This window comes from Equus asinus, chromosome 10 (genome assembly GCF_041296235.1).
Source record: "Equus asinus isolate D_3611 breed Donkey chromosome 10, EquAss-T2T_v2, whole genome shotgun sequence".
NCBI classification, from domain to species: domain Eukaryota; kingdom Metazoa; phylum Chordata; class Mammalia; order Perissodactyla; family Equidae; genus Equus; species Equus asinus.
Window position 1 is genome coordinate 48,810,245 of NC_091799.1, and position 25,045 is coordinate 48,835,289.

The 25,045-nt window shown below is 49.4% G+C and overlaps 2 protein-coding genes across 9 annotated transcripts in view; one reads left to right on the plus strand and one right to left on the minus strand.

The window, feature by feature from the left end:
- Positions 1–13,059, minus strand: part of UNC13B (unc-13 homolog B) — a 209,262-nt gene extending 196,203 nt beyond the window's left edge. Inside the window, exon 1 of the mRNA XM_070519238.1 lies at positions 12,941–13,059. The gene's annotated coding sequence lies outside the window, so the exon portion shown is untranslated. The remainder of the gene's footprint in view (positions 1–12,940) is intronic.
- A 59-nt stretch (positions 13,060–13,118) lies between these two features.
- On the plus strand, positions 13,119–24,937 carry ATOSB (atos homolog B). Of its 8 annotated transcripts, XM_044779282.2 has the most exons (10): positions 18,029–18,289; positions 19,603–19,800; positions 20,860–21,003; positions 21,247–22,215; positions 22,365–22,423; positions 22,617–22,722; positions 22,842–23,000; positions 23,219–23,287; positions 23,371–23,546; positions 23,683–24,937. In XM_044779282.2, exons 4-10 carry the CDS (start codon positions 21,322–21,324, stop codon positions 23,834–23,836), a joined length of 1,617 nt encoding a protein of 538 aa, XP_044635217.1. In that variant the 5' UTR covers positions 18,029–18,289; positions 19,603–19,800; positions 20,860–21,003; positions 21,247–21,321; the 3' UTR covers positions 23,837–24,937. The 8 variants fall into 8 exon arrangements, with proteins under 8 accessions (XP_014721579.1, XP_044635216.1, XP_070375357.1 ...); XM_014866093.3 differs by lacking the exons at positions 18,029–18,289; positions 19,603–19,800 and adding an exon at positions 13,119–13,234; XM_044779281.2 differs by lacking the exons at positions 18,029–18,289; positions 19,603–19,800 and adding an exon at positions 13,476–13,620.
- Positions 24,938–25,045: the final 108 nt, after the last annotated feature.

Below are 25,045 nucleotides of genomic sequence, written 5' to 3' on the forward strand. Positions count from 1 at the left end.
TGAGCAAAAATCTGCCCCCTAAAACAAAACATAGGTCATTCCAAGTACTGACATCAGTCCATGAGCATGATACGGAACCTCTTAATCTCAAGTTCCTGTGCCTGATGTGCAGTAAGCCAATCACTGAGACACTGGTGCTTGGAGATGGAGAAAAGTTTATTTGAATTGGCCCAAAGAGAAGATGAGAGCATAGGTTCTCTTAAATCTTCCTTAACAAAAGAAGAAAGCAGGGGGTCTTTATAGAGCTAAGGGACTTGGGAAGAGCTTCAAAGAAACAAAGGCAAATCTGTGTTTCTTTCACACTGGAGTGAAAGAATAGGCCCTTGGGCAATCAGACTTCTGATTGCCACACAGCAGTCTCAGGAAGACAAGGGACATCTGAGTCCCTGGAGTGATAAACTTCAGAGGAGCCTATCTTTGCATCAGTGGTAGCTGGGAGCTGGTTATCAGGTGATGGCAACTTCCTTAAAGGCATTCTTTTTGTTCTGCAAAACAAGCTCATAAATCCTTGTGACCTTTGAGTCATCGCTCAGCTTAAAGAAGAAAACAGCAAATTAACAGATTAACTTCTTTTCTTCTGTGTCTGTGTTAGGAAGAAGGTTGAAGTGTAATCATGTTCTTTTTTGGTGAGGAAGATTGGCCCTGAGCTAAAATCTGTTGCCAGTGTAGGGGAGGAGGACATTTCCTCTCCCCAAATGGGGGTTCGTCTGGCTGGAGAACGAATTAAATTCACATGAGACAGAATAGCAAGAGAAAATTAAACAAAGCTTTATGAGGAACCATGGCCCGGGGCCTTTCTTCCCGAAGGAAGAAAGGGCACCGAAGAAGTGGGGTGCACAGAGTGGTTATATAGCCCCCAAACGGGGTGCTTCACATGTGATTGAAAACTCCCTTTTACAATAGTCACGAGGCTGCTCTGTCAGCACAGCACTTGATGGAAACGTCAGATAGGTCTGCTGTCTCAGTGAGCGCCGCAGGGTGGCAGGTGTGTTGCCTCCGGCTGGGGGGGGGGGTCACAGATGAGCGCCACAATCGGTTCCCAGCCTAAAGAAAGATGCTTAATCTTTAAGGAGATGCCAACGTTGGGAGGGGGAGGGAAGTCAGTTACAGGAGGTTACCAGACTAGCACAATAAAATGCAGATTTTAAGTCCTTGCCTTTGGTATTGATTAAGAGTTTTTGGAGAGTAGGTCATCGCCTTTCTTCTTCCTGGTACAGAGAGGGAGGCGCCTTTTACAGATAGAGATTTACCTTACAAATGTAAACGTGTCCTAACAAAGGGCAAGTTCCATTCCCCAGAGCCTCCTTGCCTGTCCCAGTTTATCAAAAGCAATGAGCCTCAAATAATCCTGATGCCAAAGAGACATATCTTGGGGTGGCCAATTTCAGGTCCCCACACCAGTCTTCCTCTTTTTCCTTGAGAAAGATTGTTGCTGAGGTAACATCTGTGCCAATCTTCCTCTCTTTTATGTGGGATGCCTCCACAGCATGGCTTGATGAGCCTTGCTAGGTCTGCACCTGGGATCCAAAACTGTGAACCCTAGGCCACCAAAGTGGACTGTGCAAACTTAACCACTATGCCACTGGGCCAGCCCCCTGTAATCACGTTCTTATTGAATATTTACAGTAACCCTCAGGCACCCAGCTTCAAGCACGTGATTCAGTTGAGCATATTCATTGCTTGGAAAGCATTTATGAAATTCTATTAGAGTCTCCTCTTGATATTTGCTCAAAAAAGTCATAATAAAACTTTACCACTGCTAAGCCATCAAATTGCTATGTGGTAGGGCAAATCAAGATACTCAGTTCGTATTTTTGACAAAAAATCCCACAGAGTTGGGGCCAGCCCTGTGGCCAAGTGGTTAAGTTCACACGCTCCGCTTTGGCGGCCCAGGGTGTCACTGGTTCGGATCCTGGGTGCAGACATGGTGCCGCTCGTTGGGCCATGCTGAGGCGGCATCCCACATCCCACAGCTAGAAGGACCCACAACTGAAAAAATATACACGGGGCCAGCCCGGTGGCGCAGCAGTTAACTTCACACGTTCCGCTTCTCGGCGGCCTGGGGTTTGCCAGTTCGGATCCTGGGTGTGGACATGGTACCACTTGGTAAAAGCCATGCTGTGGTAGGCGTTCCACGTATAAAGTAGAGGAAGATGGGCATGGATGTTAGCTCAGGGCCAGTCTTCCTCAGAAAAAAGAGGAGGATCGGCAGTAGTTAGCTCAGGGCTAATCTTCCTCAAAAAAAAAAAAAAAAATATATATATATATATGTATATACAACTGTGTCCTGGGGGGATTTGGGGAGGGAAAAAAAGATTGGCAACAGTTGTTAGCTCAGGTGCCAATCTTTTTTTTTTTTTTTTTTGAGGAAGATTAGCCCTGAGCTAACATCTGCTGCCAATCCTCCTCTTTTTGCTGAGGAAGGCTGGCCCGAGCTAACATCTGTGCCCATCTTCCTCCACTTTATATGTGGGATGCCTACCACAGCATGGCTTGCCAAGCAGTGCCATGTCTGCACCCAGGATCTGAACCGCCGAGCCACAGGCTGCCAGAGCCTAATGTTCAAACTTAACCGCTACGGGCTGGCCCCAAGGGCTGCACCTCTTGATAATCCCCTGTACATTTCCAAAGAGGCCCTTGTTTACATATCTAGAGGCTGTTTGGCCCACGACCTTGGAGATATCTCTACATCATAAAAACCAGAGTCTAGGCTTAATCTCTAGAGAGATTTATCTTTATTCCAAAGGTTAGAGTAAGGAGTCAGATTTACTATGTCTCCAAGAAAACACTCCAAGAAAAGATGAGAGGGTAAATGGTCTTTTTACCCTTTTAAGTGGAGAAAATAATTTTCATTTACCCTTAAACTCCATTGTCCTCAACTCTCCAAGCAAGTGTTCTCACCAAAAGGCAAGCAGTCTTACATGAATTTATTTTCTTTGGACATATTTCTTCAGCTGCTACAATCAAACATATTTTTGCAGCTGGGAGTACCAGGGAACACAAAGGGATTCTTTAATTCCCAAAATCATTCTAGGTCCTAAATTGGTGTTTCCTGGGATTTGGAGACAAATGATCTCCAAAAGAGTATGCTTGCAGCCTGGTCCCTGCAGGAAAGTGGCCTGTAATTCCAAATGGGAGTGGGGAAGAGCAGGGCAGATGTCAGGTGTTCTCATGCCTTTTACAACTTCTCCCGAGGCAAAATTGAGGTTTCCGTAGTGAGATGCACTTATAATTCTCCCTCATCATTTGAGACACTATTCTTTAACAGAAAGATAAAAAGCAAGTAAACATTATCACAAAACAAAGGACTTTCAACAACTAATTTGTAAATATTAAATGCTCTTTCTCATTATTGCAATATGTAGCCCATCTTCTGGGAAAAGAGGCACCGGATCTTAAAGTAACTTGTTTTAAAACAGGAAATAATGCTCAAAATGATGCGGGGTTGGTCAGCCGAGGAGTCGAAAGAAAGATTTCTTAGAGTCTTAAGATCTGGCAGTAGTGCTCTTTTATTTAGAGAATAGAATAGCATGGGGACAGGACCCATGGGCAGTCAGAGCTTCTGCTGCCGCCGCTGCTGCTGCCCACTCTGTCATGGGGACAGGACCCATGGGCAGGCAGAGGTGGTGAGTGGGGACAGGACCCACGGGCAGTCAGAGCTCCTGCTGCTGCCCCGAGTTGAGGGCTAGGGTTAATTTTATAAGGCATGGGTATGCGAGTCATTTCTTTACAAGACAAAGAAAAGAACATGAAAAAAAGTTAAAATGGTATCAGTGCAGGTGGGGTCTGGTCGTTGGGTGATCCCATGACTTTTAGACAAGAATCAAATCGGATTAAGTAAAGGTCAGAAGCCACCACCCTAAATCAGTTACATGAGATGGCCAGAGAGCAACCAACTTAAGTTCTTGCCTTCACCATTAAGAGTTTCTAGGGATAAGGTCATCTCTCTTCTTCTTCCTGGTGCAGAGAGGGAGGCACCTTTTACAGATAGAGATTTACCTTACAAATGTAAATGTGTCCCAACAAGGGCAAGTTCCATTCCCCAGAGCCTCCTTCCCTGTCCCAGTTTATGGAAAGCAATCAGCCCAAAACAATCCCTATGCCAAAGAGACACATCCTGGCGTGGCCAATTTCAGGTCCCTACAAGGTCATCCCCTCTTCCTTCACAAATGCAAATATCTCTCAAAGAGCAAGCAAATTCCAGTCCTCAGAGCCTCCTTCTCATCTGCAGTTTTTTAAAATTAACCAGCCTAAAATCCTCATCACAATGATCTGCTAATTTATTTTCCTTATCAAAAAAGGACACATCCCTTCAGAACTGGGGTTAGAAGGCCTAGGAACCCATAACGTTGAGGGTTTTGTCTTCTATAATGAGCCTTTGGATATGCAAATATAAACTGCTACAGGAGATGGGTGTGGAGAAATTGCTTGGTCCTCATGTGGGTGGTCATCATGAGAATCAAAAAAATATCATGGAATGGTTGAAAGAATATTTAAGGAACTGGGATCTCCAAATATTCAATTTTAAGTTTTTTGTGTAGATACATTTCTACCCCTTACATTACCCCCAAAGCTTCAGTAAAGACTGCCACTCACAAATGCCTACTGTGAGAGGTTTTGGGAGGAAATAAAGAATTCCAGAGGCCCGCCCAGTGGCGCAGCAATTAAGTGCACAGGTTCTGCTTTGGCGGCCCGGGGTTCACTAGTTCGGATCCCAGGTGCAGACATGGCACTGCTTCTCAAGCCATGCTGTGGTAGGCGTCCCACATATAAAGTGGAGGAAGATGGGCACGGATGTTAGCTCAGGGCCAGCCTTCCTCAACAAAAAGAGGAGGATTGGTAGCAGATGTTAACTCAGGACAAATCTTCCTCAAAAGAAAAAAAAAATTTCATACCTAGGTTAGAAAAAACAAAACAAAGAACAGCTGAGGGTGGTGAAAACCCAGTGAACCGCAAATTCAGCAAGGGTCAGGGACTGAAGGCCAAGAATAGTCACAAGGAATCAAGTTCCTCCATAATTCTAGAATTCACAGAAGGCTCTAGATTGGCACTAGACTTCCCACTGAATGTGGGGAAAACAGCTAGATGCAATTTTATTTAATCTCAAAAGAATTGGTGACCACAACTAATATCTCAGTTTCAACTGGAACAGGAAAAGTTTGTTTCATCACTGAGATTCTATCTACAAAAACAAGAAGGCTATTTGAGTGGGCTCTGTGCATAGACAAGAGTTTACACAATCTCTCCTACTCTAAAGGAACAAGCTGCAAATAAACTATATAAAACACCTGTCTTTTGAGATGTAAGCCAAAGGCTCCTGGGACTTTGACAAAAATTGAACCTGGTGTAAGGGAGGAAGAGAATTCCTCTACCATCTCTAGGTCCTTCTGGCTGGGCTATTAAGTAAATTCACATGAGACAGAATAACAGGAGAAAATCAGACAAAGCTTCATAACATGTATACATGGGAGAAACCCAGGAAAACTGGGTAACTAGCCAGAATGGCTGAAGCTGTCACTTTAAATATCATCTTCAGCTAAAGACAAAGGAAGATGTTGGAGGTAGTGGTTTGGGGCTTCAAAGTGGAGGAAGGTAATTCACATGGAGATGGAAAAGCAAATGTTTGGTAGATAAGAATGGGCTTACCAAGGACCCTCACAGTCTACCAATATCCAGAGTTATCTATGGTGATGGCTTGTCCTGGGGACAGGCCTTTTATCTTAAATTCTTTTAGGCAGTTAGAGGGAAGGTCAAAGTTTCTTTCAGAGTCTTTTGTTATTAAAAATAATCAAGCCAGAGGCCAGCCCCTGGTTGCCCTGGCCAAGTGGTTAAGTTCAAGCTCTCTGCTTTGGAGACCCAGGGTTTCGCCACTTCCGATCCTGGGCGTGGACATGGCACCGCTCCTCAAGCCATGCTGAGGCGGTGTCCCACGTGCCACAACTAGAAGGACCCACAACTAAAAATACACAACTATGTACTGGGGGGCTTTGGGAGAAAAAGGAAAAATAAAATCTTTAAAAAAAAATAAATCAAGCCAAAGAGACACATTTTGAGGTAGCCAATTCTGATCCCCCACAATAGCAATATAGAAAGAAGGAGAGGGTATGACTGTCAGGAGAAGCTGAAGGCTAATCCACAGTGTAGAATGCTGACAAGACAGGGTATGGTAGGAGAAATCCTAAAGGAAAGTCCAAATTCAATTCCCATCTTTGTGAAACTGAAGGTGGGTACCAGAGGATTACTATAGATATTCAATAAGAACATGATTGCCTTTTGACCTTGTTATGAATCTTGTCAATTTGTTGTCTTCTTGTTTAACTTGAGGGGTGACTTGGGATTTGTGAGTTTGTTTTGCGGAAGAAAGAGAACACCTTTGGGGAGGCTGCGATCACCAGATGGCAGGCACCTAGCAGCCATTGCAGACTGCCCAGGGGTTTACTGGGAGTGACCCCTTTATTTCGCCAAAGCTCCTCCTGCCAAGCCCGTGAGCTCTATAAACCACCCTGCTTTTTGGTCTGGTTAAGGCAGATTTGAGTGAACCCATGCTCCAACCTTCTTATCTTGGCCAACTTGAATGGGGCCTTTCTCCATCTCCAGGCACCGATGTCTCATTGTTTGGCTTGCTGCACATTGGGCACACGAAATTGAGATTAAGAGGTTTGGTATCAAACCTGGACAGACGGGCAAACCCAGATACCTGGAGACAGTTAACCCCAACTGGCAAAAAGAGAACAAGAGGTACTGATTCTGTCACTGACTAATTACCCCAAGAAACTCAAGGGAGGTTTCAGAAGCATTTAATTGTCTCTCCAAGTTGTTTTTTTCTTTTTGTTATGTTAAGGAATGCAATCACCAACCACCCTGAACCAGACTGAGCCCCACGGCAAAGCAGCACAGATGAGCTGAGAGGTGCCAACTGAGCTTGCCCAAGTGAATGCCCACCTCTCCCTTTTGAATATTCATTTGCCATCTGAAATGAAAGGTCCCTGCCATGCCTTTGGAAATGATTCCATGTCGTCTCCTATTTGTTGCAAATACACTTTACTTTGTGTGACAACTACTTCTGGTAGAGAGTGTAATTTTAACTTGCTAGGAAGCAACCTAACTTTGGTTTGGTAACAATTCCAAGAGCCAAAACACACAAAGATCTGGAAACAAGGTGTGTGTGGGGGGGGTGGGGTTGGGGGGAAGTGGAAGGGTGGTAGGGAGAAGAAACTCAGGACTGACATAGTCTTGCCCAGTGGTCAAGGCACCATGAGGAGCTCTCTGGCACAGTCCAAGACCTACCCTCCTGCAACACATAATACACATAAGATCTAGGGCCTCCTTCCTTCTTTCTTTTTTTTTCCTTGAGGAAGATCAGCCCTGAGCCAACATCTTCTGCCAATCCTCCTCTTTTTGCTGAGGAAGACTGGCCATGAGCTAACATCCACGCCCATTTTCCTCTACTTTATATGTGGGATGCCTACCACAGCATTGCCTGCCAGGCAGTGCCACGTCCACACCCAGGATCCCAACCAGCAAAGCCTGGGCCTCCAAAGCAGAACGTGCGCACTTAACCGCTGCGCCAACAGGCCAGCCCGTCCCCCTTCCTTCTTAATCTACTGTTCCTCAGGCTCATTTTCCTCCACAAACTATTTAATATAGATGTGAAGTAGAGCCATGATTCTCTGTGTACAGCCTCTGTTTTTCTTCCTCCACAAACTCTAAACCTTGCCCACAGACATTTGCTATGTGTATATGTCAATAGGTTCCAAATCTATATCTTTAGTTCAGACTGCTCTCCTCAGCCTTAAACCCATATATCCAATAACCTGCTAGCTTTCTCTACCTGAATATCATTCTTGGACCTCAAACTCAGCATGTATAAAGTTAAAACCATTAAAATGCCTTAAAATATATATTCTACTTGTTGATCCAGAAATTCTACTTAGAAAAATAAAATCTCCCTCAGTGTTTTGTTCTAAAAGATCAGTGTGCTTAGAGTCACCAGCTTATTCTTTCTCCTTTGGGCCCAAAGTGAAAAGATTCCTATAAAGTTCTACAACTCCTTTACTAAATAAAGGAATCTTAACATTATTTGTAACAGCAAAAAAATAGAAACAACCTAAATGTTTGGTCTGTAGATTTAATGCAATCCCAACGAAAATCCTAGAGGGTAGATTCATGTGTGTGTGTGTATGTGTGTGTATGAAAATGACAAGCTGATCCTAAAATTTATATGGAAATGGAATGGACCAAGAATAGTTAATATAATCTTACAGTCTTAAAGTTGGAGGATATGCAATACCAAATATCAAGACTTATTACAAAATTACAGTAATTAAGACAGTGAGGTAATGGTGCAAGGATGGACAAATAAATCCATAAAACAGAGGGTCCAGAAACAAACCCACATATTATGAACACTTGTTTTATGAAAAAGGAGACACTGAAGAACAGTGGTGGAAAGAACTGTTTTGTTAACAAAAATCATCCAAAACTTGGAAATGCTACAAAGAAAAGGCATCAGGGTTAGCCAAAGATTAATTATCCAGGCAACATACTTTTGCTTTACTTACTATCTATCCAGTATTGATTAAAGACTAAAACTCTGTGAAGTCACACGTTAACCTATAGATTTTTGTCTGGTAATGATGCAAAGGATTTCTGATGAGTAGAAAAGGTTATGGTGTTATTGTCCTGTAGACATTAACCAGTTTTATATGTAACCTACCAATCTTATTCTAACATTCCTTTTCCAAATGCCTATAAATACCCGTGAGGGTTAATTTTATGTGTCAACTTGACCAGGCCACAGGATGCTCAAACATTTGGTCAAATATTATCATGGGTCTGTCTGTAAGGATGTTTCTGGATGAGATTAACATTTGAATAAGCAGACTGAGTAAAGCAGACTGCCCTCCCTAATGTGAGTGGGTCTCATCCAACCAGTTGAAGGCCTGAATAGGACAAAAAGGCTGAGTAAGAGAGAATTTCTCTCTGACTGACTGCCTTTGAGCTAGGAGATTGGTCTTCTTTCCTGCCTTTGGACTTGAACTGAAACATCAGCTCTTCCTGGGTCTCGCGCCTGCTGGCTTTCAGACCGGAACTACATTGTCAGCTCTCTCGGTTCTCAGGCCTTCACACTGGGACTGGAACTACACCATTAGCTCTTCTGGGTCTCCAGCTTACCAGCTACCGATTGTAGGACTTGTCAGCCTCCATAATCCTGTGAGCCAACTCCACATAATAAAATCTCTCTATCTCTATATACATGTCCCCCTACAGACCTCTGACTAGTACAATACCTAATTTCCTCAAATGATCATTGAACATGCTTTACCATCCTGCTTATTCCTTCATTAACGAGTTAAATAAATCTTTGACATGTGTTCATTCTATATTCTTATAAGAATCTCGCTTTTAACTTTTTGGAAATTGTACTCTGATTTCAACAAAAAGTGCTGGATCAATTGGATAACCATGTGGGAAAAAAGTGAATCTTGACTCCTACCTCACACTATGATTTATAAAAGGTAAAATAAAGCTTCCAGACAATAGCATAAGAGAATATATTCATTACCTTGGGGTTAGGCAAAGATTTCTTAAACAGAGCATAAAATGCATTAACAAACAGATAAATTTGATTGTATTAAAGTTAAGAACTTCTGTTCATTGAAAGACATCACTTAGAGAATAAAAAGGCAAGCTACAGAGTGGGAAAAGATATTTGCAATTGATTTCTCTAACAAAAGAATCATATCCAGAATATACAAAGAGCCCCTACAAAAAGATACAAAAAAAAAAAAAAGACAGACAACCAAATAGAAAAATAGGCCAAGGACTTGATCAGGGAAGTCACAAAAGAAGATAACCAATAGACATATGAAAAGATGCTCAACTTTACTAGATATCAGGAAAATGCAAACTAAAGCCACAATGAGATACATTACATATACACTAGAATAGCTGAAATTAAAAAGACTGACAGTATCAAGAGTTGGCAAGGATGTGGAGAAACTCAACCTCTCATATACGGTTGTGGGAATGTGAATTGTTACAATCCCTTCAGAAAAAATATTGGCAATATCTACTAAAGCTGAACATACACAGGCCCTCCGACTCGGCAGGTCTAGTCCTAGGTACACACCCATCGGAAATACATATATATGAGTCAATAAATTTATTTTTAAAAATGCAGAGATGAAGAACAAGGGAAAAAAAAGAATGAGATTAGGAAGGAGCATATAAAAGCTCAAATTTATCTGAAATATGAATTTCCTTAAAAGAGAATTTGAAGCCAATGTGGGAAAATATTAAGATTCGATAAAGCTGTGTGAGAATGTGAGTGTTTGTTACAGTATTCTTTATAACTTCCTGTATGCCTAAAATATTTCATAAAGAAATTTTTAAAATCTCGTAGAAGAATAAAGACTCAGAGAAGTTTAGGAGCCATTAACTTTAAGAAAAAAAAAAGATTATAGGGGCTGGCCTGATGGTGCTGCAGTTAAGTGCGCACATTCCAGTTCAGCGGCCCGAGTTTTGCTGGTTTGGATCTGGGTGCGGACATGGAACCGGTTGACAAGCCATGCTGTGGTAGGCATCCCACATACAAAGTAGAGGAAGATGGGCATGGATGTTAGCTCAGGGCCAGTCTTCCTCAGAAAAAAGAGGAAGATGGCCAGCAGTTAGCTTAGGGTTAATCTTCCTCAAAAAAAAAGAAATAAAAAGAATTAAAAAAAAGATTATAATACGAATTACACAGTATAATGCCAATATTGTGTATGTAAGCATACACACACACACAGAATGATATGATGTGATGAAACTGGCACTTTACCTCTGGGGTCTTCCTCCTCAAAACCCATAATCCCAACGTAATCATGAGAAAAACATCACACAAATCCCAACTGAAAGACCTTTTACAAAATACCTGACCAGTACTCCTTAAAACTGTCAAGGTCATCAAAAACAAGGAAGCCTGGGGGCCACCCCATGGGGGAAGGGTTAAGTTTGGCGCTCCACTTTGGCGGCCCAGGGTTTCGCTGGGTTGGATCCTGGGCAGACATGGTACCACTCATCAAGCCATGATGAGGCGGCATCCCACATGCCACAACTAGAAGTGATGTGGATTAAGGCTGCCCCAGCTAGAGAAGCCCAAGGTGACCTGGCCCACATGCCAAACTATACGACCCAGTGGACTTTTTTTATGGTATGAATTAGGGCTGCCCCAGGGAGAGAAGCCCAGGGCATCCTCACCTACATGCCGATCTATATGGCCAGATTCGTATCTAAAGTTATATAACCGCACAATAACCAGACTCCATCTGCACTGAAATCATTTAATGACTTTTTACATCATCTTTTCTTTTCTCCAGTAAAAATAAGTCACGTACCCATGCCTTATAAAATTATCCCTAACCCTCAACTCGGGGCAGCAGCAGGAGCTCTGACTGCCCGTGAGTCTTGTCCCCACGCACCAGCTCTGCCTGCCCATGGGCCCTGTCCCCATGCCAGTGGGGGCAGCAGCAGCTGCTCTGCCTGCCCATGGGCCCTGTCCCCATGCCAGCGGGGACAGCAGAAGCGGCGGCAGCAGAAGCTCTGACTGCCCATGGGTCCTGTCCCCATGCTATTCCACACTATTCTCTAAATAAAAGAGCACTACTGCCAGATCTTGAGAGGCTAAGAAATCTTTCTTTCGAGTCCTCGGCTCACCGACCCCGCATCAGAAGGACCCACAACTAAAAAATGTGCAACTATTTACCCCGGGGCTTTGGGGAGAAAAAGGAAAAATAAAAAATCTTAAAAAAATAATATTTAAAAAATTTTTAAAAAAACAAGGAAGGCTGAGAAACTGTCACAGCCAAGAGGAGTTTAAGGAGACATGACAATTAAATGTAATGTGCTATCCTGGATGGGATTCTGGAACAGGAAAAGAACATAAGGCAAAAACTAAGAAAGTAGTTTAAAGTATGGACTTTAGTTAATGATATCAGTATTGGCTAATTAATTATAACAAATGAACCATACTAATGTAAGATAATAACAGGGGGAATTGGCTGTTGGGTTTATGGCAACTCTGTATTATCTTCACAAATTATCTCTAAATCAAAAATTCTTCTAAAATTAAAAGTTTGTTTTTAAAAAAGTCAAGTAATTTACCCAAATTCATAAAGTTAGTAAATACCCAGTACCCAAAGTTCAGAGACCAACCCAAATTACTACAAACCCTGTGCTTTTTCCACCACGCAAAACCCTCCCAACTTTACTCTCTCTAGGATTATACAAGCATTTGTATGCCAACGTAACAAGTCCCTGAAAGGCAGAGAAAATTTTTTTCTTTGCGCCTAGTACACCACTGGCGTTGAGAAAGCCAGCTTAAGTTAACTACTCACAGAAAGAAAGTCAGGGACCTAAAGAATCAGACTTTCAGAGAACTTTTATCAGGTCCCACCCACCCTATACCGGTCTGCACCGCCCGCTCCACGGAGAGGCCCGATAGGTCCTGCAAGAGTCCTGTGCTGCCACCTACCGGTAGCTGGTAAGCGTCGCTCTCCCCGCTGTGCCTCGGAAACCCGTGGGGCGGGGGAAGGTGGAGAGGGGACTTAAGCGCTAAACAAATTACAGAACTCAAGTAACTGTCACACAGTTCCCTCGACGCTCGTGCAAAGCAAAGTCTCTACCTTTCTCCGGCGACTGCAGGCTCTCGTGACTCCTATTAGCACGTAGGCTGGTAGAACACACAGACTTCCCAGCTCACCCACCCCCAGGGCCACAATCCCACCCTGCCCGCCGGTCTCTCAGAACTCGGACTCCCTGCACAGCGCAGGCTGCAGAAACCGCCCACAGCCTCACAGCCTGGAGACCCGTCCGCCAGACTGCCCATTTCAGATTCTGAGATCCCATCACCACCGGCAAACCCCAGAGACCTCCCTCGCTAGGGCAAGTGCGCGCTAACCTGGCGTCCCCAGAGGGGCTGAGCTCCGCGGCAGCTCGCACCCGCGCCAGCCTGCGGCGCGCCGGCCAAGCTCGGAGCCCGCGGGCTAGCCCTCGGGCCGCGGCGCCGGCTCCCCAGCCCCCGCGGGATCCGGTAGGCCGAGGCCCCGCCCCTCCAGACCTGTCATCACAGAAGCCGCACGTGGCCGGGGTGGGACCTCTGGCGACCTGCAGCCATCACTTTGTCTCCGCCGTCCATTGGGGCCGCCGCGGCCAGTCAGAGCCAGCGGACCTGGGCTGCAGCGCGAGCGCCCGGGTGAGGGAGCAGGAGAAGGGGCGGGGAGGAGAGGCTCCGAGACCCGAGCGGGCTCGGGGTAGGGGGCTTGGCGGGGTTCTGCCGGGCTGGAATCCGAGGGCGGACCCTAGAGAAAGGGGGTGGAGACCACAGGGGGCGGGGTCAAGGTGGGGCCAGGGACGAGCCGAGGTTCCCGGAGAGGCTGGGTGGACCAGAGGGGGCGGGGACAGGGGGCGGGGCCTGGGTCACGGGGGAGGAGCCCGAGGAATTGAAGAAACTAGGAAAGGGGACGAGCCCTGGGAAGGTGGGAGGTGGTACAAGGGAGAGGGTGGGCCTGGGCGTTGCGGGGGCGGGGCTCGGGCCCGAGGGGCGAGGTTTGCAGGCCCAGGCTCCAGCAAGGCCGCTCAGTAAGTGCCCCCATCCACTACCTCCCCAGGTGCAACGGGACTCAAGGAACTACAGGTGTGGGGCGGGGCGCGTATGGAAGAACGGACAAGGACGGGGGTGCGCTAGGGCAGACATGAGGAGGTGGGGGCCACATTAGGGAAGAAGAGGATCTGGAGACTGCTGGGGGAGAGGAAGACACAGAGTTGGGGGAGGGGTTGGGGGCTCAATGTGTGGGCAAGGAGGTGCCTTCTCCAGGGGCCCTTGTGGGGGAGGGGCGGAAGTGTTTTGTTGGGGTGGGAGGTACAATGTGAGCGGGCGAGGTGCTGTGTGATGTGGAGGATTGGAAGCGATACTTGAAGGGGCGGATCTGAAGGCGCTTTAGGGGAAGAGGGTGCTGTGTGATGGAGAAGGGCTGGTGGTCCAGAGTGTGGGAGGGACCGAGGGACTGTGTGGAGAAAGAAGGGATGGGCCTTTGGGCACTGTGTGAGGGAAGGGGATTGTAGGCCCCAGGTGAGGCGGGAAGAATCCCTAGTGCTTTGAGATACTCTAGGGCCATTGTGGAGACTCCAGGAATATGTTTGTGTACTGTGTTCTAGGTGTAAGTGTGATGGAATTCACGGGGTGAAGAAGCCAGTCTGTAGTGCTCCTGGCTCCTGAGGTCCTAACTCCACCTTCAGGCCTGAGCACTCTTAGAGAGGATCCAGGCCCTGCTTGCCACAAGGGCTTGTGTGACTGTCAGTCTGCTTTGCATCTGTCTGGCTGAGACTAGGGTTTCTTTCCTCAGCTGATGTCTCTGGGGACCCTTTCCCCATTGGGTTCCTGTTAACCCCCTACTCTAGTTCCTGTTCCTCCCAGAAGCCTGCCATGGTCCCTGTCTTCCCCCTCCCCCACTTTGCCCTGCCCTTATGCTCTGGGTGTGCTCATTTCCCACTTCCTTCCTCACCCTGGGGCCTGGCCTGGTCCTTGCCTGTCTAGGAGCTGAGCCTTGCCTGGGACTTTGTACTCATTGGCCAGAGACCCTGGTAACCAGCAGCAAAGCCCAGACCCCACCCATAGTACTAAGAGGGTCTCTCCCAACAGCCCCCTAAGTGGCTGGTAGGCACATTTTTACCACTTGCCACAAACTTATTTTCCTCACCCTTTTCCTTCTCCTGGGTGGGGAACCCTAGGTACCTCAAAAATTCTGGCCTTCAACGGAAAGGGAAAATGGTGGGAACTATCCAGGGTCTTTAATGTATGTTTTGAGAGGTGCACCACTATTGTAGGCTGAACTCGGGAAGGAATGTGAGGTTCCAGCCTCAGCTGGGGGAGGACAAGGGAATGGCTCCCCATGCTCCTGGCTTGGAAGCTGACTGCCAGCACTGAGAGTAGGGCCTAGTCCTCTTGGAGGCTCCTCTGGTTCCCTGAGGGGACTTGATGTATGCCAGGGTTCTTTTTGCCCCTGGGCTGGCTGGGAGATGTGAGAAAGGACTGCCTTCCATGCAGTGGCTGAATGAGTGTGACAGTGCTGCTGAAGGGGGCCCCAAGCCAGCCTTCTCTAGCTGAGAGACTGGCTGGGGAGGGAGGGGGTGCTGAGGCCAGACAAAGGGTGGGGTAAGAGAGAGCAGGCTGAAGGCTTTTGAGGAGGAGCTGATTGCTATGGCAACACAGCTTCCCAGACTGTCTCTCAGAGAGGCGGGCCTAGGGCAGACTCACTCCAGCTTCCTCAGGGCTGAGGCATTTGTGTGAGTGGGTGGGGCATGAAGAGAAAGGACATCAGTGTGCTGTGCTGTGCTGAGGCTGGGGTATGTAGCCTTTCTTCTTCAGTATGGAGCAGCAAGGCATTCAGACGCTTGGATCCATCTTCTCAAAATGGTGTGAGTGAGCAATTGCCATTAGAATTATGCATTATAAAGCCAGAGTCATAGAGGCCCTCAGTGGTCATCATTTATACAGACCCTTCATTTTACAGATTTGGAAATTTATGGCCAAAGAGACTGTGATTTTTCTCCAGGTCTCTGTGAAAGAGTTAGGACCCAGCCCTCCTAAGTGCTATTCACTCAGCCCAGGGCTCATTCTTTCTTTCAGCGAATGTTTGTTGAGCATCTATTATGGTCCAGGCACTGATGTTGATTCTGGGAACACCAGCATGAACAAAACAGAGGTAGTTGCTGCTCTCATAGAGCTTCCATTCTGATAGGGGGAGAAAGCAATGTGTGGCTGGGTGGGTGGGTGAGAGGGTGTGTGAGAGAGAGAGAGAGAAAGAGACAGAGGTGTTAGGTGGTGATAACTGCTATGAGAAAAATAAAGCAGGGTGAGTTTAGGGCAGGTTGGTGAGGCCTCTTGATTGTACCAAGCTGCTTTCCCAGGGCACACTGAGGCTTAGAACATCCTTGATGCTTCTACCTGAGCTATTGCCGCCTGACCTTTGCAGGTAACTAAGGCCTGGGCCTATGGTCATGTCAATAGGAAGAACAAGGTGGGGTTGCCGAGTGATTATTCATTTCTATGGTGTTCTGTGTCTACCTGTCTTCCCAGTAAGGCAAATAGGCTCTTACATTCGTACTCTGCAATTTGTTCAGGGTGTTGAAAATTTCCTAATCCTGTTCCTTAGCATTAGGGAACCAGCAAGAAAGTCAGTCCATGGCAACTGGGTTCTTTTTCAGGGTTTTCTCCCTGGTCTGAAGTGAGGAGAAGGGAGCCTGGAAGAACTGTTACTTGCTTGTCCTTCCTAAGTCTAGGGCACAAGGAGGAAGTAGGGGGAGGGGAGCCTCTTTTTACTGTCCAGTGACAACCTCAGAGCCCTTGGGGCCTACAGCACAGGCAAAGTAGAAACCTTGGGCCTTCTGTGGCCTCTGCACCATAGAAGAATGGACTTTCCCACTTCTGGAGGCACAACCAGAGAGCCTGCCCTGGCTGATGCCAATTTGCGTCTTCCTTCTTTTGGTTCTGGTGTTTGTCTCCTGCTTCTGTGGAAGACTGGGAGAAAAAGGCTCTTAAATTCCAAACTATCTGACTTGCCAAGTCCAGAGGGAAAGGTAGACAGGGCCATCTATTTTCTTAACTTGCCCCAAAGCAGCCCCTCTAAAAAGTATCTTTTAATGCCTAATCCTTGCAAAAGTTTCTATCCTGGTCATTTAAAGAATAGGAGGACAAGAATTAGGAATGCTGGGGCCAGCCCAGTGGTGTAAATGGTTAAGTTTGCATGTCCTGCTTTGGCAGCCTAGGGTTCGCCCATTCACATCCCGGGTGCGGACCTACGTCTGCACAGCTATTCTGTGACAGGCATCTCACATAAAAAGTAGAGGAAGATGGGCACAGATGTTAGCTCAGAGCCAATCTTCCTCAGCAAAAAGAGGAGAATTCGTGGCAGATGTTAGCGCAGGGCTAGCCTTCCTCAAAAAAAAAAAAAAAAGAAAATTAAAAAATTAAAAAATAAAATAAAGAATTGGGAATGCTGGTTCTGCTGCCACTTAATTTGGCTGGGTCTGGACTAGGCCTAGGGCACAGTGACTCAGGGGGAGGGTGGGGAGTTTCGAGGGAGCTGTGAGTCATGAGGGTGAGCTCCATGACAAGAATTGGGCACAGTTCCCCCACTCTGGGCAGAAGCCTTCCTATTCTGCTTCTCCTGGGTGCTCTCTTGAACAGGGAGGGGCCTATGAATAGAAAGAGTACTGGTGGAAGGGATGAAGCAGCCAGATCTCAGAATAGGAGTTCAGAGACACAAAGAATGATGTTTAGGTCCCTGAATTAAAATGTATCCCTATCTCAGGAGCCCTTGGGGCCCCTCTGAGGAGGGCAAAAGAACATCAGTGCCGAATAAGAGAAGGAAGAATACCATTTCTCCATGGAAGGAGATAAGATCCCACTTCAGGACTTTTTCATCTGCTCTGGCATGAAGGCAGCTTCATAGGCTTCACCAGTCCTCTGGTCTCTGGAGTTCTAGTTTGCAGGTTTGGGAGAGATGAATGGGAGTGGGAATATTTGGGGTCTGCTGCGAGACTCTTCAGGCTGACTTTGGAGATTGTCGAACTGTGCCTAAAAAAGCCCCAGGGCGTCCTATTAACCAACCTCCGAAGAGGAAGGGCAGGGGTGAGAAGTCGGAGGCCTACCTCTTTGAAAGGGTTAAATGGCAAGGTAGACAGCTGCTTTGGACTCTGGGCAGATGAGGGGTTAAGAAGATGGGCGGGGCGACCCCAGGTAGTCCTGCCCCCTTATGGACCAATGGGCGTGCGCCTCTTGGAGGGGGAGTGCCTCACAGTTGAGGTCGTGGGGAGGCTGGCCTCCTATGGGCCAATGAGCCTGGTCGCTGCTCATGGAGGGCGTGGTCCGAGGGGGGCGTGGCGGCCTTGGTGGCCGGCGGGGGTGTTGGGGCGCTGGGCGGGGCAGGCAGCCCCATCAGCTGGTAGGAAATGGCCTGTGAGTCAGAGGGGCAGCGGAGTCGGCAGCGCGGAGCTGGGGCGGCCATGGGGAGGGACGGTCGCGGGGAGGGGCGCGGCAGCGGCTGGGGGGCTGCGGGCGCCAGGGCCCGCTAGCGTTGCACACGAAGCTAAACAGAGAAGAGCCCAGCAGAGCAGGGCTCAGCCCGAGCCACCCTTTGTCTGAGTTGGGGGCCGTGGTGGGGAGGACCGGAGATTCCAGGGGAGGGACCGGGACTGGACAGAAGGGCCCGGAGCAGCGGCTGCCTGGCGGAGCCAATTTGGGAGCGGGGTGAGTGTGTGCTACGTGAAAAGAGCAAGTCTCCGAAGCTCCAGTAGGCAGTGGGGCCTGTCCCAGGCTGTGGGGAGGAGGGGGGTGAGAAAGGATGGGGGCGGGGGTGGGGCGGCTAAGCAGGGGTGAGGTTTCCTACAGAACAAGGAGTCCAGGAGCCAGGTGAGTCCACCAGGCTCACTTTGGAGGGGGTACTGAGATATGCTCCCTCTCCGCTGAAGGTGGAGGGCTCTGGGCCAACAGCCAAGGGATTGGTGAGAGAGCAGAGGTTGACCTTCCCACCCACAGTAGTGGTCCATGGGAATAGCTCCCCACCTTGTGCAGACATGTGCAGGGACAAAATGTAGAGCAGCTAGCAGCAGTTCTCTCTGTACAGAATGAAGGTGGAAAGCACATGAAGAGGAAATCTCCTTCCCGCCACCCTCCTTGATCAGGGTAGAAATAGATACCTTTAATACTGAAGGGAAGGGGAGAGTGAGCCTGGGAGCTTCCACCTATACCAACATCCGCCTACCCCACCTCCCAGGCCTAGCAGGTGTCTGAGGGGACAGACCTCATGGTATTCTGGGACTTGTTGTTTTTGCTGGCCTTGCTCCCTTGGCATGTTGGGAGCTGTAGTCCTTGCCAGCCACAGCCTGGCACAGCTATTTGATGCCAGCTGCTGCCTACCCCCTGCACAGAGAGTGAGGTTTGGTCTCCTCTTCTCCCCCCCCCCCCCCCCCCCCCCCACAGTCCTGCCCCATGAGTCAGCTTGGAGCCATGGTCTAGAGCCAGACTGGCTGGGTGGCAGGAAGTGAGTCTTAGAGCTTCTCATTGACAGGGTGGGAACTGAGAGGGCTCTAGGGTAATGAGCAGATGCCAGGCATGCTGGGGTCAAGTAGGGCATCATGTCGTCACCTGGATTCCCTAGGGCAAGGGCTCAAGAGGCCATCTGGGATGACCTGGAGGTAGGAGTGCTAAGGACAAGGCCCTTCCTGAATCTGTATGGCTTGCGTATAGATAAGGAGGGGTAGAAACCAGTACAGGTTGTGTCCTCTGACAACACTGTCATTGGTGTTCTGCCATTTCCAGACACCCCACCCACCACAGGGAACCAGAATTTTCTTAGGGATCCCAGTTCTAATGTGAACTTGGTGAAATAGGATAATGTGAGATACAATGATGAGAACTTGGTGAAGGAGAGATTTTCAGTCCTGGGTGCAAATCTCCCCTTTCTGCCTGCCTCCTACCCCCACCTCTGTTGCTGCTGATTCTCCCTATACAACTAGTCTCTCTGCTTCTCTCATTCTGGGGATTTTTCTCTGCATTGTCAGGACTGCTGCCCAGATCTCTGGGACTTGCATTCCACTTTTTTGAGCCCTGCTAAGTGCTTACCGCTGTGCTTGGAGTTGGGCAGAGGAGTGGAGCACAGACCTACTCTCAAGAACCCTATGGTCAGTCTAGGAGATGTCTTACCCACAGAAGCAAGCAAAACTGTCACTGGGTTACGGGAGACAGTGACACTGCCATAGGTGAGGTCTCAGAGGAGAGAGAAATATCTATGGTCTGGAGTGGTCAGAGTAGGCTTTCTGGAAGGGAAGACTCTTGGCCTGGCCAAGGAGGAAGAGTAGGGCTGGGTGGGCATACAGGGGGCATTCCTTGAAGGGGAAAGGGTATTGTGAATGGCAGGCAGCACAGGCTACTGCCCAAAGGAGAAGCTTGATCCTGGGGCCAGTATTTCCTCCCATGATGGAAGATGGCCTTCAATTTAACTTCAACTTCAATTCCCCTCACCCAGTATTGGCTCCTGAGGGTGGACTGCTCAGTGAAGACCATCTTGTGTCCTGGCAGAAAAGCAGTGGTTTGGGTTTTTGGGTGTTGGATGTTTTGGGAGGGGTGGAGAGGTACTCCTAGTTGCTTCCAGCTCTCTGAGTGGCCACTGCCTTATCTCTGGTTTGCAGGGCCTAGGGGGATGGGTAGGCGCTGGAAAGTGCCTTCTGGCAGTGCCTACTCCCCACCAGCCTTGTTTTTGGTTAGATTTGTTGCCTCCTGTTAAGGGACAGACTGCTGGGGGCAATTAGGAGTTTAAGGCTGAAGGGCCTACTCTGAGCTGACCTGAGGTTTATACCTCTAAGGAGTGCTGATGGGGTGTGAGTTTCCATAAGACCTCTTGCCCTTAGGGCTCTGGGGTGGCACTTGTCCATTTGGGAAGGAATTGTGCAACTTGATGGCCTTGACTAGGAGGGCTGAATTCTTGTCCTCGCCACCTCTCAGGTGGCATGGTCTCTTGGGTCTTGGGATATCTCATCCCCCCTCCTGTTCAGAGCAAGAGTCCCCCAGGTGGTGGCCCTGACAAGTTATCATCCTACCTCAACATGCTTCTCACATCCTTTTTACATTGAGCCAAGACCTGCCTCTCTGCGACTCCTTAGCTCTGCCTTCTGGGCCGTGGGTCCCAAGATGGCCCCTTCTGTTTCTGAAGAGTTCCTCATGGGAGGGGGATGGCCTAGGGGTGCTCTCTTAGCCCACCATTGAAGAGGAGCCTTACTACTGTCTCCAGGGATCCTGGCTTATGTCTGTTCTCTCCCCAGGGTCCAGCTGAGCCCAGGAGCTGCACGGAATGGTGGCAGTCACCTTGCCAGTGCAGTGGGTATGGACCAGACTGCATGCTAGGAGAGGAAGTCATCAGTCAGGAAGAGGGAACACACAGCTGGGCTTAAGGCCTCTTCATCGGGGTGAGTGCCAGGGAGAGGGAGGGGGAGCAGGTCCAGGAAGAAGCTAAACTAAATATGTCACCCTCTTGGAAGTTCTGGGCATAGTCTCTATATTCCATTAAGCCATCTGGGGATTTGGATACCTTCACCTCCAGGAACCCCACAAGGTCATCTCTTCAGGCCAGGGGAGGATCTGAAAGTCAACTGGGAGGGAGAAGACTCATTGATTCCTCTGACCACTTTTTCTTCTCTTCTCTTGCACAGATGTCCCCAGGCCCCCCAGCCCAGGCCCATCATAAAGGCTGTGGGGGGGGACCCCCCTGACCCAAGGGGGGCTTCATGCGCCACGTGCAGGCGGAGCTGTCTCCATCCTCAGAGCCAGAGGCTGGTCCTTCGCAGCCTGCAGTCAGGCAGGGGGCCCTCCAGGGTGGCTTGCTCATGGGCTACAGCCCAGCAGGGGGGGCAACATCCCCCGGGGTCTACCAGGTATCCATCTTTTCCTCTCCAGCTGGTGCCTCTGAGCCTCATAGGGCCCTGAAACGGCCGGCCCCGCCCACTGAGGGTCCCCGGGAGCTGAAGAGAGGCCCTGGGCTGGGGGCCAGAGAGGGATTACCCCCTGAAGAACCATCTACCAGGGGACTATTGGGCCCAGAGGGACTGGGGCTGGGACTGGGTGTGGCCAGCCAGCATTTCTGCCATCATGGCCTCTGTGTTGTGGAACAGGGAGGTAGCTCCACCTCACCTTGGACTTCAGGGGCCCGGAGTCCCTGCTGGCACCCATCAAATGCTTCCTGCAATACTTTGCACACCAGAGACTGGGCTTCCCCAGATCCAGGGGGACAGGTGTCCCTGGGGGAGTCCCCAGGGCCAGCCCCTCCGGGCCAGCTGCTCACACTTGACACTGATTTGCACAGTCTTGCACAAATAGGGGATAAGAGCCCAGTGGCTGGGGTGGGCAATGGGGGCAGCCCCTGGCCTAGGGAGTCCCCTGGCACTGCCAATGGGCACAGTCCCGAGCACACACCCCCTGGCCCTGGACCTCCAGGCCTCTGTCCCACCAAGCGAAGGCTGCTTCCTGCTGAAGAAGCCCTGGATGTCAGCTCTGAGGATGAGGGGCCAGCCCCTCGGAGGCGCCGGGGAACCCTGGGCCACCCTCCTGCTGCCAACAGTTCTGATGCCAAAGCCACACCCTTCTGGAGCCACCTGCTGCCTGGACCCAAGGAGCCTGTGCTGGTAAGCCAGAAGGGGAGGTGGTCTTCTCTTAAGTGTATATCTGTAGGGGAAGAGGTGAAGGCCTGGGGGGAATGTTCCTATGAGAACTTGCGATGAGCCCCTGCTCCCAAACATATCTGGCCTCCACCCAATCTCTTTCCTCTCCAAAGGACCCAACAGACTGCAGTCCCACGGGGCGGAGGCTGAAAGGTGCCTGTCGCCTGAAGCTGTAAGTGACCAGCTTCTCCCTGTGCCCTGTTCCTGAAAATGGGGCAGAAGTCTGTAGTAATCCCCTCTCCAGCCCCAGGGTAGGGGACCCCAGGGCAGGAGCCCTAGGTAGTGGCAAACGGTGGGGCCCAGGGACGTAAGCAAGCATCCCAGAATACCTCAAGCCAACTACTTTGTGTCCCCTCCTCTACTAGGAGCTCCCTTCGAAGCCTCCGGAAGGGGCCAGGCTTGCTGAGCCCCCCCAGTGCCTCCCCTGTTCCTACCCCTGCCGTCAGCCGTACTCTGTTGGGCAACTTTGAGGTAGTTCCCCTCAGATTCTGTGATGGGGTTCTGGGGAGAGTGGGGTGGCGGAGTGTGGCCTGGAGGGATAAGGGAAATAGCTGGCATCTCTCTCATAATATGTTTTCCCCAAACCCTAGGAATCATTGCTGCAAGGACGCTTTGCACCATCTGGCCACATCGAGGGCTTCACGGCAGAGATTGGAGCTAGTGGATCCTACTGCCCCCGGCATGTCACGCTGCCTGTCACTGTCACCTTCTTTAATGTTTCTGAGCAAAATGCCCCGGCCCCCTTCCTGGTATGACTTGACCTCAACCTGCAGTTCACTTGTGAGGATGAGGGATGGGGGCAGGAGGCATTCTTTAGGTGTTCTCCCCTAGGAAGGAGGCAGGGCCAGGTGAGGGGAACTCTAGTGTGGGGCAGGGGCCAGGTCTTGGAGTGAAAGATTGTAGAGATGGTGAGTATTCAGGGCTCTCCCAGACCCCACCTTGGCTGACGGCTCTATGGCCTTCCCAGGGTGTCGTGGACCTGCTCCCCCTGGGGAGGAAGGGTTACAGCGTGCCCAAGGTGGGCACCATCCAAGTGGTGAGTTCTCCCCGAGGGCAGGTGGGAAGAGGGGGAGGAAGACAGCCCCTAGGCCCTACCAACCTTGTCTGTCCTGCCCCTAGACCTTATTTAACCCCAACCAGACTGTGGTGAAGATGTTCCTTGTGACCTTTGACTTCTCGGACATGCCTGCTGGCCATGTGACCTTCCTGCGCCATCGCCTCTTTTTGGTTCCTGTGGGTGAGGAGGGAAATGCTAGCCCCACCCGCCGCCTCCTCTGCTACTTGCTGCACCTCAGGTGAGGACAGGGCCCAGGGACAGCTGGGGAGGCCTAGGTATCCTTTCTCCAACTCAGATATCCCTTTCCTGAATAGGATCTCTCCTTGCTTCTCTACTGTTTAGATTCTTACTTTGATCACCCTGCCCTCCCCCAGGTTCCGGAGCTCCCGCTCAGGCCGCTTAAGCCTGCATGGAGACATCCGCCTGCTTTTTTCCCGCCGGAGCCTGGAACTGGACACAGGGCTCCCCTACGAACTACAGGCTGTGACCGAGGCCCCTCACAATCCACGTTATTCACCTTTGCCATGACTGTCAGTGCCCTGAACCCATGTGGGCCAAGCACCTGCCCATCCTACCCCATCTTGGACAGAGCGAACATGCGGAGAGGTGGCGAGAGACCCTCCAGGCTTGAATTAAACCACTCGCCATGCTCATGCCCAAACTGATTATTTGGGCGTTTAAAGCTTCTGATCCTTACCACACGCTGCCCTACTCTGGGTACTCCATGTGCCTGCCCCCTCCCTTGAATTTTCCAGGCCAGCTTAGGTAGTGGGCAGGAACTGGAGCTACCCTGAGGTTGTCCCAAGTTCCTAGGCAAGTTGTGCCAGCATTGCCTTCCTGTCCTGGGCAGGGGCCACTTATTATTTTATTTATTTTTAATTTATAATTTATTCAAATTGGATTGCCTTGGTAACCTCCCAAACATGATAATTGGCATTGCCCCTCCTCCTTTCTCACTCTCAGATATTGCTCCAACCTCAGGAGTTGAAAAGGCTGATGTAGGGGCTGGGGGAGAACTGCTCTCCCTCAGCTGAGGGCAGAAGGACTGAGTCACTAGCCAAAGACTCAGCTTCCTTTGTCCTTCCCTATTCCTTTCACTTCCCTTACTCTCTGACCCCTCTCTGAAAGCCAACTTATATGTATGTGTGTGTGTGCATGTGTGCACGTGCTTGTGTGTGTGTGGTATGTGTGTGAGAAAGAGGGCGTGCATGCATGCGCATACATGGGGGTTAACCACCCCTCATCTAGGGCTCCAGACTCCAGTTGTCCCTCTCCTCCTGCCTGTGTTTCCTTGCTTTGGGGTCCTGACTGAGGAAGGTGTTCAGGGGGCAGAGTCAGGGCCAAGGACTGGGGTGCCTCCTTTCACCTGGCCAGACTCTGACCCACCTACCTCAGCTGGGGTGAGGGGCACCCCTCAAACTCAGTCATGTGGTTCTCAACTACCCCATTCCCCACTCCAGACTCTGACCCAGCCTTAGCCCTGACTCGTGGCGCTGGGCTAAGGGGAACAAGCATTTGCTGAAACTTGAAAAAAAAAAAAAAAAACAAAAAAAAAACAGGAAAAAATTGTACCTGGTACTTTTTTTAGGAGAAAAAAAAGAAAGAATAAATTCTTGTTTGGAAACTTGAGCTAAGCCCTACTTTTTCTATTGGGGAGAGCGTGGGAATGTGGATGGAGGGCCTAACTGGAGCTGGGACTCTCCCTGTCTCCCAGAGAGGAGAACTGAGGCCTGAGAC

Coding starts and splice junctions, on each gene's coding strand:
- ATOSB (XM_014866093.3), top strand. CDS start 21,322: ATGCGCCACGTGCAGGCGGAGCTGTCTCCATCCTCAGAGCCAGAGGCT. Junction 22,216..22,364: donor GACCCAAGGAGCCTGTGCTG/GTAAGCCAGAAG, acceptor TCCTCTCCAAAG/GACCCAACAGACTGCAGTCC. Junction 22,723..22,841: donor CTCTGTTGGGCAACTTTGAG/GTAGTTCCCCTC, acceptor CCCAAACCCTAG/GAATCATTGCTGCAAGGACG.